The sequence below is a fragment of the Rattus norvegicus genome, chromosome X (genome assembly GCF_036323735.1).
Source record: "Rattus norvegicus strain BN/NHsdMcwi chromosome X, GRCr8, whole genome shotgun sequence".
In the NCBI taxonomy this organism is placed as follows: domain Eukaryota; kingdom Metazoa; phylum Chordata; class Mammalia; order Rodentia; family Muridae; genus Rattus; species Rattus norvegicus.
Window position 1 is genome coordinate 30,525,075 of NC_086039.1, and position 12,726 is coordinate 30,537,800.

At 39.3% G+C, this 12,726-nt stretch overlaps 1 protein-coding gene across 1 annotated transcript; it reads left to right on the top strand.

Annotated features, from left to right (window-relative positions):
• Positions 1-3,025: 3,025 nt before the first annotated feature.
• LOC686042 (hypothetical protein) lies at positions 3,026-4,293 on the top strand. The gene has a single exon (XM_006250422.4). It carries the CDS (start codon positions 3,070-3,072, stop codon positions 3,610-3,612), a length of 543 nt encoding a protein of 180 aa, XP_006250484.1. The 5' UTR covers positions 3,026-3,069; the 3' UTR covers positions 3,613-4,293.
• Positions 4,294-12,726: the final 8,433 nt, after the last annotated feature.

Sequence of the window (12,726 nt, forward strand, 5' to 3'; positions counted from 1 at the left end):
GGTCAGGGATAGTGATTTCCCCCAGAAGTTCTTTTATTGTTGAGGATAGTTTTCACTATCCTAGGTTTTATGTTATTCCAAATGAATTTGCAAATTGCTCCTTATAACTCTATGAAGCATTGGATTGGAATTTTGATGGAGATTGCATTGAATTCGTATATTGTTTTTGGCAAAATGGCCATGATTACTATATTAATCCTGCCAATCCATGAGCATGGGAGATCTTTCCATCTTCTGAGATCTTCTTAAATTTCATTCTTCAGAGACTTGAAGTTCTACTCATACAGATATTTTACTTGCTTGGTTAGAGTCGTATTTTATGTTATTTGTGATTATTGTGAAGGGTGTCATTTCCTTAATTTTTTTCTCAGCCTGTTTAATCTTTGAGTAGAGGAAGTCTACTGATTTGTTTGTGTTAATTTTATACCCAGCCACTTTGCTGAAGTTGTTTATCAGGCTTAGTAGTTCTCTGGTGGAACTTTGGGAGTCACATAAGTATACTATCATATCATCTGCAAATAGTGATATTTTGACTTCTTCCTTTCCAATTTGCATCCCTTTGACATCCTTTTGTTGTCTGATTGCTCTGCCTAGGAATTTGAGTGCTATATTGAATAAGTAGAGAGAGTGTGGGCAGCCTTATCTAGTCCCTGATTTTAGTGGAATTGCTTCAAGTTTCTCTCCATTTGGTCTGTTGTTGGCTATTGGTTTGATGTACGTTGCTTTTACTATGTTTAGGCATGGACCTTGAGTTCCTGTATTTCCAGGACTTTTATAATGAAGGGGTGTTGAATTTTGTCTAATGTCTAATGAGATGATCATGTGATTTTTTTCTTTCAGTTTGTTTATATAGTGAATTATATTGGTGGATTTCTGTATATTGAACCATCCCTGCCTCCCTAGGATGAAGCCTATGTGATCATGATGTATGATCATTTTGATGTGTTCTTGGATAAGGTTTGTGAGAATTTTATTGAGTATTTTTGTGTTGCTATTCATAAGGGAAATTAGTCTGAAATTCTCTTTCTTTGTTGGGTTTTTATGTGATTTTTGTATAAGCATAATTGTGGATTCATAGAAGGAATTGAGTAGTGCTTTTTCTGTTTCTGTTGTGTGGAATAGTTGGAAGCATATTGGTTTTGTGTCTTCTTTGAAGGTCTGAGAGAATTCTACACTAAACCCATCTGGTCCTGTGCTTTTGAGGGAGGGAGACTTCTAATGACTGTTTGTATTTCTTTAGGGGTAATGGGGAAGTTTAGGTGGTTTATCTGATCCTGCTTTAACTTTAGTACCTGGTATCTGTCTAGAAAATTGTCCACTTCTTCCAGATTTTCCAGTTTTGTTCATATAGGCTTTTGTAATTGGATCTGATAATTTTTTTAATTTCCTCAGTTTCTGTTGCTATGTCTCCCTTTTCATTTCTGATTTTATTAACTTGGTTACTCTCTGTGTGCCCTCTGGTTAGTCTGGCAAAATGTTTATGCATCTTGTTGATTTTCTCCAAGAACCAAATCCTGGCTTTTTTTTTTTTTTTGATTCTTTGTATAGTTCTTTTTGTCTCTCCTTGATTGATTTCAGCCCTGAGTTTGAATATTTCCTGCTGTGTGCTCATCCTGGGTGTATTTGCTTCTATTAGTTCTAGAACTCTCAGTTGCTCTGTCAAGCTGATAGTGTATGCTCTCTCCAGTTTCTTTTTTGAGGCACTCAGAGTTCTGAGTTTTCCTCTTAGCACTGCTTTCATTGTGTCCCATACGTTTGGCTATGTTGTGCCTTCATTTTCATTCAATTCTAAGAAGTCTCTAATTTCCTTTTTTCTTCCTTGACCAGGTTATCATTGAGTAGGTAGAGCATTGTTCAGCTTCAATGTGTATGTGGGCTCCCTGAAAGGAAGGTATATTCTTTTGTTTTAGGATGAAATATTCTATAGTTATCTGTTAAAGCCATTTGGTTCATAACTTTTGTTAGCTTCACTGTGTCTCTCTTTAGTATCCATTTCTATGATCTGTGCATTGATGACAGTTGGCTCTTGATGTCACCCAGTATTATTGTGTGAGATGCAATGTCTGCTGTGAACTTAAAGTTGATTTTATGACTGTGGGTACCCTTGCATTTGGAGCATAGATGTTCAAAACTGAGAGTTTATCTTGGTAGATATTTCTTTTGATGCATATGAAGTTTCTTTATCTTTTTTCATAACTTTTGGTTGAAACTCTATTTTATTCAGTATTAGAATGGATAATCTAGCTTGTTTCTTGGGACCATTTGCTTAAAAAATATTTTTCCAACCTTTTGTTCTGAGACACTGTTTTTGTCACTGGAGTTCATTTTCTGAAAGTAGCAAAATGTGGGTCCTATTTAAGTATCTAATCAGTTAGACTATGTCTTTTTTACTGGGGAATTAACCTATGATTTTTTTTCTCAGCATTGGAGATAGACTTCAGAACCTAACACACGCTAGACATCCCCTCCCTCTACCAGTGAGTTACAAAGTCAACACACAGGTCCCCTCTTGAAAAAAAAAACAACAGATCAAACTAAACAACCAAACCCAAGTATAGAACAAGATAAAACATATTCCAACATCCCAACTGCAGCTTTTCTGAATAAACATCCAATGAAAAGAGAACCATAAAGAAGATAGATGAAGAATAAGAGAAGGTAAAAATGTCCTTTTTAGATTTGCTCATTACTTCCATTTTGCTATTTTATTTAAAATACTTTTAAGGTGACTTAGTGATGTTTTATATATTTATTGGTATAACAAGTTATTTCCTATTCACATTTATTCCATAACAGAAACTAATTCTAAGCTATCATCATTCATTTATAATGTGATTATGGGACAAAAAGCTGTCTTGTCCTCCATGGTCCCATATCTGATTTATTGAGGGCTGAGCAGTATGCTGGCTCTGATACCTCACAGAGAGGTACCTCTAGTCTCCAGCCAAACTGTGAGTTAGGTTCTGATGGCCTTAGGTCACAAAGGCTGTTGCTAAGAGCCAGACAGAGAAAAGACTCAGCTGCTACTCTAGAATCTGTGCTGTGAGGGGGAGTGCAGTCAGACTGGCAATGGCACTGTACCAGCTCTGGTCCCCCTGGAGCCCCCTAGATGAGAATTTGCAATGGCTTCGCCACACAACACCTACTTTTGCTTCCAAACATCCTTTTAGATTCTCGCCTTTTTTCCCACAGAGCCCCTGTGATGTGGAAGTTCAACAGTGCTTTCACGAAGTAGCTGTGGTCTCTCAGATCCCCAGGATGATAGCCGAAAGGAGCTCAGAGTTACCTGGCCACCCACTTGAGCCACAGAAAGGAACAGCAGCCAAGAAGACACCAACGATTAGGAAGCCCCAGCCCATCAGACTCCTTGGGGTGGATTCAGTTTTTGGCAGGGTTATTACAGTCCAGCCACCCAAGTGGACTGGGACCTTCAAAATTTCTAAAACATCGGCCTTCAGCAAAATTATCAGCAAAGAACAACAGTGGCCCACTGGACTCAGGGAGCCCCAGATTGAGATGACACTGGCCATGTGCAAACAGATGCTACGCTCCATTCTTCTGCTGTATGCAATATACAAAAAGTGCACCTTTGCCCTGCAACACTCCCAGTAAAGGGTTTCCAGCTGATCTCAGTACGTCACACTATACTCTATGGTATGTACTGGATCTTACAAAAACCTGTCTATATACGTCAAACTGTTACCCCCTTATTATGTTTTCCCCTCTTTCAAGCTGTAATAGCCTAGAAGTTCCTCTCCTGCTTTTCTCTGCACAAGCAGTACCAAAGAGACTGAGCAAGGAAGAACATTTCTGTTGAAAGCTGAATGAACATTGAAAAGTTAAACTACCACCAATCAACATGCTCCTGTGATACCAACGAATTAGACAAACTACACAGGCCAACCAGTCCAGTGTGAACACACTCAAGCCCCAAAGATAACTGAAGCGCTCAGGGGAGAAGAGGAACTTTATATATATTAAAACAGACATGTATGGATTTTTCTGAGTACCAGAAGATTAAGCAATCAAAAGTCAAAATCTTAGTGTTCGTTAAGGACCAACTTGAGAACAGCTGTCCTTCAGCAAACAGATTACCACCACAGCAACCTAACCATAGGCCCCTAATATTAATGTGGGTAAAAATGATAAAAACGATAAAAAAATTAATCCTTACATCCTGACAAGGATGAAATTGATAGCAGTTGTGAGAGTTGACTTTTTTGGGAAGACAGGAGAATCCCCATTTTAGCTCCCGGTGTTGTAATTCCAATAAACCATCATTGTTGTATTAAAGGCAAGTTTAAATTTTCTCATTTCAAACTGTAATTTAGTCTTAAAAGTAGAATTCTTATACAATGAATTAAAAGTGCCCTAAAGGCTTGACTACAGCCTGATCTTAGAGGATATTTTTCTCAATTGGTACTCCCACCTACGATAATTTTGGATTGTTTGGTTGACTAGTCAGTAAAACTGACACCTTGCTCACATGACACACAAACACGTCACTTCTCAGAACCTTTCGTTTCTCATTTATTCCCAAGATGACATGTTAATATTCATATCACAGTATAAACCATAAAATTTAAAAGCCCCCACATCCTTACACATTCAAACACATTAAAACTCCAGTCTCTAAAATATCTTCTAATCTCCCCCTTTACAAAACAATCCCACGATCTCCTTTAAAAGTGCAAAGTCATTCCTCTATAGGCAACTGTAATAATCAAAATTAAATGAAAAACTTCTCATTTTAAGAGGGAAGAACCAGGGCACAGTCATAATCTGAACAAGGCCATATCAAACTCCAGTCATAAGATAACTCAGTGTTCGATGTCTGGGATTCATTCATGAACTTGTGGGTTACTCTAAAGGGTATAGGTCACTGCTCTGGCTCTGCTTTCGGCAGGACACACAGTTTGTCTTCTAAGCTCTGGCAGGCTCCACTCCACTACTGCTGCTCTTCTTGGAGGTTGCCCCATGGTACTGACATCTGCAAAGTGCTGGTGTCTTCAGCTGCAACTGGGCTTCATGGTGTCCTCAACTAGGCTCACTTCATGGCACCAAAGCTTCAGTTTTCTGCATGACGCCCAGGTCCTAGGCTGTCAACTGCTACTGAGGCTGCATCTTCACCAATGTCCTCCCCTGCCCTCTCCCAGTAACAAGCCTCAGTTGCTCTCCACAATGCTTTCAAAACCAGTACCACCTAGATGACTCTTAAACTGCCAAGTTCATCTACCAGAACAGGGTAAAACCTTGGTCATGTCTGGAACACAGCTTCTGTGTGCTGACTCTCTAAAAACACTTTTCAGAAGATTTCACCTCAGTGATACTGGCCCCTTCCTAATCACTAATTTCTCAGCTTGAGACAACCAGAATCTTAATTCAAAATAACAAATAGCCTGGTAAAGTCTATAAATTTCCCTTTGTAACTTCCAGAGCCTTTAACATTCTTATCTTCCAAGCTTTTTACAGAATGGCTCACCAAGTTTAGAACAGTCTATGGCTTTTATAGCACAAAGTTCCAAAGCCTTTCCACAATCCTCCCACAAACAACATATTTAAGTCTGTTACTTCAGTTACCAATTTCTGTCCTGGTTAAGGTTCCTAATACTGTGATGTAATACCAAGACCAAGCAGCATGTTGGGGAGGACTGGGCTTATTTGTATTACACTCTACATTACACTGTTGATCCCTGAAGGACAACGGGAGAGGAAGTCAAACAGAGCAGGAAATGCAGAAACCATGGAAGAGTTCTGCTGGTCTTCTTTCTTTTTTTCTTCTTCTTTTAAATTGGGTATTTTCTTTATTTATATTTCAAATGTTATCCCCTTTCCTGGTTTCCTCCCCCTGGAAACCCCATATCCTATTCCCACTTCACCTCCTTCTATGAGGGTGCTCCCTCAGGAACCCATTCACTACCTCCTGCCTCCCTGCCCTGGCATTTCCCTACACTTGGGCATGGAGCCTTTACAGGACCAAGAATCTCTTCTTATATTGATGCCCTACAAGGCCATCCTCTGCTATATATGTGGGTGAAGCCATGGGTCACTCCTTGTGTACTCTTTGGTTAGTGTTTTAGTACCTGAGAACTCTGGGTTGTCTGGTTTCTTGATATTCCTTGTTATTCCTCTGGGGTTGCAAACCCATTCGGCTACCTCAGTCCTTCTCTAACGCCTTCCATTGAGGACCTCATTGGCTGTGAGCCTCAGACTCTGTATTTTCAGGCTCTGGCAGAGTCTCTGAGGATACTGCTATATCAGGCTCTTATCAGCATGCACTTCTTGGCATCGACAATAGTGTCTGCATTTGGAGATTGTATGTGGGATGGATTCCCAGGTATGGCAGTCTCTTGATGGCTTTTCCCTCAGTCTGTGAATCATATTACTTCTCTGTATTTCCCGCTGTGAGCATTTCCCCTTCTAGGAAGGACTGAAGCATCCACACTTTGCTCTTCCTCTTTCTTTTTTTTTTTTTTATTAACTTGAGTATTTCTTATATACATTTCGAGTGTTATTCCCTTTCCCGAGCGTGGTGGCGCGCGCCTGTAATCCCAGTAGCTTGGGAGGCTGGGGCAGGATTGTGCTTGAGAGTTCAAGGCCAGCATCCTGGGTGTCAGGCTCTTCCTCTTTCTTGAAGTTCATGTGGTCTGTAAATTGTTTCTTGGGTATTCTGAGCTGTTGTGCTAATATCCACTCATCATTGACTGAAAATCATGTGCTTTCTTTGGTGATTGGGTTACCTCACTCAGGACATTTTCTAGTTCTATCCATTTGCTTAAGAATTTCATAAAGTCATTGTTTTAATAAGTGAGTAGTATTTTATTGTGTAAATGCACCACATTTTCTGTATGTATGCCTCTATAGAAAGACATCTAACTTCTTTCCAGCTTCTGGCTATTATAAATAAGCATACTATGAACATAGTGGGGCATGTGTCCATTCTATAGGGTAATAAGAATGTACCAATTTGCATTTTCCTACATGTTGACAACAAGTTGAACCAGCCCAATTTGTTGAAAATGCTATCTTTTTTCCATTGGATGGTTTTAGCTCCTTTGTTAAAGATCAAGAGACCATAGGTGTATGGGTTCATTTCTGGGTTTCAATTCTATTTCATTGATCTACCTGCCTGCCTCTGTACCATTATCCGTTTTTAATCACTATTGCTCTATAATACAGCTTGTGGTCAGGGATGGTGCTTCCCCCCAAAGTTGAGGATAGTTTTCTCTAACCTGGCTTTTTGTTGTTCCAAATGAATTTGCAAATTGCTCTTTCTAACTCTATGAAGAACTGAGTTGGAATTTTGATAGGGATTGCATTGCATTGAGTCTGTAGATTGCTTTTGGCAGATGGCCATTTTCACAATGTTAATCCTGCCAATCCATGACCATAAGAGATCCTTCCACCTTCTGTGATCTTCAATTTCTTTCTTAAGAGACTTAAAGTACTTATCATACAGATTGTTCACTTGCTTGGCTAGAGTCAAATAAGGGATTTTCTATTATTTGTGACTATTGTGAAAGGTGTTGTTTCCTTAATTTCTTTCACAGACTGTTTATCCTTTGAATAGAGGAAGGCTACTAAATTGTTTGAGTTAAATTTATACCCAGCCACTTTACTGAAGTTGTTTATCAGCTGTAGGAGTCTCTGGTGGAATTTTGAGATTCACTTATGTGTAGTAACACATCATCTACAAATAGTGATATTTTGACTTCTTCCTTTCCAATTTGTATCCCTTTGACCTTCTTTTGTTGTCTGATTGTTCTGACTAGGAATTCAAGTACTATATTGAATAAGTGGGGCAAGAGTGGGCAGCTTTGTCTAGTCCCTGATATTAGTAGTATTGCTTCAAGTTTCTCTCCATTTGGTTTGATGTTGGATACTGGTGTGCTGTACATTGCTTTTACTATATTTAGGCATGGAATTTGAATTCCTGACCTTTCCAAGATTTTTAACATGAAGGGGTACTCAATTTTGTGAAATGCTTTCTCAGCAGCTAATGATATGATAACATGTGTTTTTTTTTCTTTGAGTTTGTTTATGTAGTGGATTACATAGATGAATTTCTGTATATTAAACCATCCCTGCATTCCTGGGACTAAGCCTACTTGATCATGATGGATGATCGTTTTGATGTGGTCTTTAATTCAGTTTGCCAGAACCTTATTGAGTATTTTTGCATCGATATCCATAAGGGAAATTGGTCTGAACTTCTCTTTCTTTCTTGGGTCTTTGTATGTTTAAGGTATAAGGGTAATTTTAGCTTCATAGATGGAATTGGGTAGTGTCCTGTCTGTTTCTATTTTGTGACATAGCTTGAAGAGTATTGGTATTGGGTATTGAGTGAATGTTTGATAGAATTCTGCATGAAAATCACTGTTCCTGGGCTCTTTTTTTTGGGGGGGGGAGACTTTTTATGACTGCTGCTATTTCTTTGTTTTGTTTTGTTTTTTTTTTCATCTTTATTAACTTGGGGATTTCCTATTTACATTTCAATTGTTATTCCCTTTCCCAGTTTCTGGGCCAACATCCCCCTAACCCCTCCCACTCCCCTTCTCTATGGGTGTACCCCTCCCCACCCTACCCATATTACCGCGCTCCCCCCAACAATCAGAATCACTGGGGGTTCAGTCTTGGCAGGACCAAGGGCTTCCCCTGCCACTGGTACTCTTACTAGGCTATTCATTGCTTCCTATGCAGTTGGAGCCCAGGGTCAGTCCATATATAGTCTTTGGGTAGTGGCTTAGACACTGGAAGCTCTGGTTGGTTGGCATTGTTGTTCATATGGGGTCTCAAGTCCCTTCAACCTCTTTCAGTCCTTTCTAAGATACCTTCAACGGGGGTCCCATTCTCAGTTCAGTGGTTTAATAATGGGATTTGCCTATGTATTTGCTGAATTCTGGCTGTGTCTTTCAGGAGAGATCTACATCCGGTTCCTGTCGGCCTGCACTTCTTTGCTTCATCCACCTTGTCTAATTGGGTGGCTGTATATGTATGGGCTACATGTGGGGCAGGCTCTGAATGGGTGTTCCTTTTGCCTCTGTTTTAATCTTTGCCTCCCTATTCCCTGACAAGGGCATTCTTGTTCCCCTTTTAAAGAAGGAGTAAAGCATTTGCATTTTGATCATCCGCCTTCATTTTCATGTGTTCTGTGCATCTAGGGTAATTCAAGCATTTGGGCTAATAGCCACTTATCAGTGAGTTTTTACTATTATGTGACAGGAGGGATTAATTTTCTTGTATGTTTATGGGCATCTCTTTCTTAGGTTAGGAAAGTTTTCTTCTATAATTTTGTTGAAGATACTTACTGGCCCTTAAGTTGGGAATCTTCTCTCTCTTCTATACCTATTTCTGTTATCTTTAGGTTGGGTCTTCTCATTGTACCCTGGATTTCCTGGATGTTTTGGGTTAGAAGCTTCTTGCATTTTGCATTTTCTTTGATGGTTGTGTCAATGTTTTATATGGTGTCTTCTGCTCCTGAGATTCTCTCTTCTATCTTTTGTATTATGTTGGCGATGCTTGCATCTATGACTCCTGATCTCTTTCCTAGGTTTTCTATCTTCAATGTTGTTTCTCTTTGCTATTTCTTTATTGTCTCTATTGCCATGTTTAGATCCTGGATGGTTTTGTTCAATTCCTTCACCTTTTGGTTGTGTTTTTCTGTAATTCTTTAAGGGATTTTTGTGATTCCTCTTTAAGTGCTTCTACCATTTATCTGTGTTGTCCTGTATTTGTTTAAGGGAGTCATTTATGTCCTTCTTAAAGTCCTCTAACAGCATCATAAGATTTGATTTTGAATCATAATCTTACTTTTCTGGTGAGTTGGGGTATCTAGGACTTGCTGTGGTGGGAGAACTGGGTTCTGAGGGTGCCAAGTGGCCTTGTTTTCTGTTGCTTAGGTTCATGCACTTGCCTCTTGCTATCTGGTTATCTCTGTTATTACCTGGTCTTGCTGTCTCTGACAGTGGCTTCTTGACCCTTCTCTAAGTCTGTGTGTCAGCACTCCTGGGAGACAAACTCTGTCCTCACAGGAACTGGGTACAGAGAGCTGTGGCACAGCGTCAGCTCAGGGTGCAGACAGAAACTAGAAGGATCCTGTCCCAGCCTGCTACTTGGTTCCTGTGTACTGAGGGCTCCAGGCAGGTCCCTCCAAGTAGAAGTGGTGTTCTCACTTGTGCTCTCAGGTTTTATCTTAAGGGTTGCACTTTGTATGTTGTATGTTGTAAGTTGTAAGTCATATGGTATATGTTACATGTTGCATGTTACTTGTTTTATATTACATGTTATATGTCATATATTATACATTCAATATATTAAATATTGTATATAATATAGTGTGTGTTGTATGTATATATTACATGTTTTATATCATATATCATACATTATATATTATGTATCATATTTTATATCTCAATGTTTACAGATTGAAGATCATGTACCATATATCATATTTAGTATATTATATTACATGTTATAGGTTAAAGAAAATGTCATGAGTCACAATTCCTATATCACATGTAATGTGTCACATATTATATATCATACATCATGTATTGTATATTAGATACCATGTAAGGTATATTATATGCTATATATTTTATATTGTGTTTTGCATATTTTATATTGCATATTATATTTGTGTTTAGATTTACATTTGTATTTATATTTATAGATTTTTAGATATAATATATGTTCATATTACATAGTATACAATAGATAGTGCACAGTTTAAAGTATATATTAAATAATGTTTTCTGAAGTATATTTTGTATATTTTATATCATAAATCTATATATTATGTCATATTTTATATTTTTTTTATTAACTTGAGTATTTCTTATATACATTTCAAGTGTTATTCCCTTTCCCGACTTCCGGGCAAACAACCCCCTCCCCCCTCCCCTTCCTTATGGGTATTCCCCTCCCAACCCTCCCCCCATTGCCGCCCTCCCCCCATAGTCTAGTTCACTGGGGGTTCAGTCTTAGCAGGACCCAGGGCTTCCCCTTCCACTGGTGCTCTTACTAGGATATTCATTGCTACCTATGGGGTCAGAGTCCAGGGTCAGTCCATGTATAGTATTTAGGTAGTGGCTTAGTCCCTGGAAGCTCTGGTTGCTTGACATTGTTGTACTTTTGGGGTCTCGATCACCTTCAAGCTCTTCCAGTTCTTTCTCTGATTCCTTCAACGGGGGACCTATTCTCAGTTCAGTGGTTTGCTGCTGGCATTCGCCTCTGTATTTGCTGTATTCTGGCTGTGTCTCTCAGGAGCGATCTACATCCGGCTCCTGTCGGTCTGCACTTCTTTGCTTCATCCATCTTGTCTAATTGGGTGGCTGTATATGTATGGGCCACATGTGGGGCAGGCTCCGAATGGGTGTTCCTTCAGTCTCTGTTTTAATCTTTGCCTCTCCCTTCCCTGCCAAGGGTATTCTTTTTCCTCATTTAAAGAAGGAGTGAAGCATTCACATTTTGATCATCTGTCTTGAGTTTCGTTTGTTCTAGGGATCTAGGGTAATTCAAGCATTTGGGCTAATAGCCACTTATCAATGAGTGCATACCATGTATGTCTTTCTGTGATTGGGTTAGCTCACTCAGGATGATATTTTCCAGTTCCAACCATTTGCCTATGAATTTCATAAACTCGTTGTTTTTGATAGCTGAGTAATATTCCATTGTGTAGATGTACCACATTTTCTGTATCCATTCCTCTGTTGAAGGGCATCTGGGTTCTTTCCAGTTTCTGGCTATTATAAATAAGGCTGCGATGAACATAGTGGAGCACGTGTCTCTTTTATATGTTGAGGCATCTTTTGGGTATATGCCCAAGAGAGGTATAGCTGGATCCTCAGGCAGTTCAATGTCCAATTTTCTGAGGAACCTCCAGACTGATTTCCAGAATGGTTTTACCAGTCTGCAATCCCACCAACAATGGAGGAGTGTTCCTCTTTCTCCACATCCTCGCCAGCATCTGCTGTCACCTGAGTTTTTGATCTTAGCCATTCTCACTGGTGTGAGGTGAAATCTCAGGGTTGTTTTGATTTGCATTTCCCTTATGACTAAAGATGTTGAACATTTCTTTAGGTGTTTCTCAGCCATTCGGCATTCCTCAGCTGTGAATTCTTTGTTTAGCTCTGAACCCCATTTTTTAATAGGGTTATTTGTTTCCCTGCGGTCTAACTTCTTGAGTTCTTTGTATATTTTGGATATAAGGCCTCTATTTGTTGTAGGATTGGTAAAGATCTTTTCCCAATCTGTTGGTTGCCGTTTTGTCCTAACCACCGTGTCCTTTGCCTTACAGAAGCTTTGCAGTTTTATGAGATCCCATTTGTCGATTCTTGATCTTAGAGCATAAGCCATTGGTGTTTTGTTCAGGAAATTTTTTCCAGTGCCCATGTGTTCCAGATGCTTCCCTAGTTTTTCTTCTATTAGTTTGAGTGTGTCTGGTTTGATGTGGAGGCCCTTGATCCACTTGGACTTAAGCTTTGTACAGGGTGATAAGGATGGATCGATCTGCATTCTTCTACACGTTGCCCTCCAGTTGAACCAGCACCATTTGCTGAAAATGCTATCTTTTTTCCATTGGATGGTTTTGGCTCCTTTGTCAAAAATCAAGTGACCATAGGTGTGTGGGTTCATTTCTGGGTCTTCAATTCTATTCCATTGGTCTATCTGTCTGTCTCTGTACCAATACCATGCAGTTTTTATCACTATTGCTCTGTAATACTG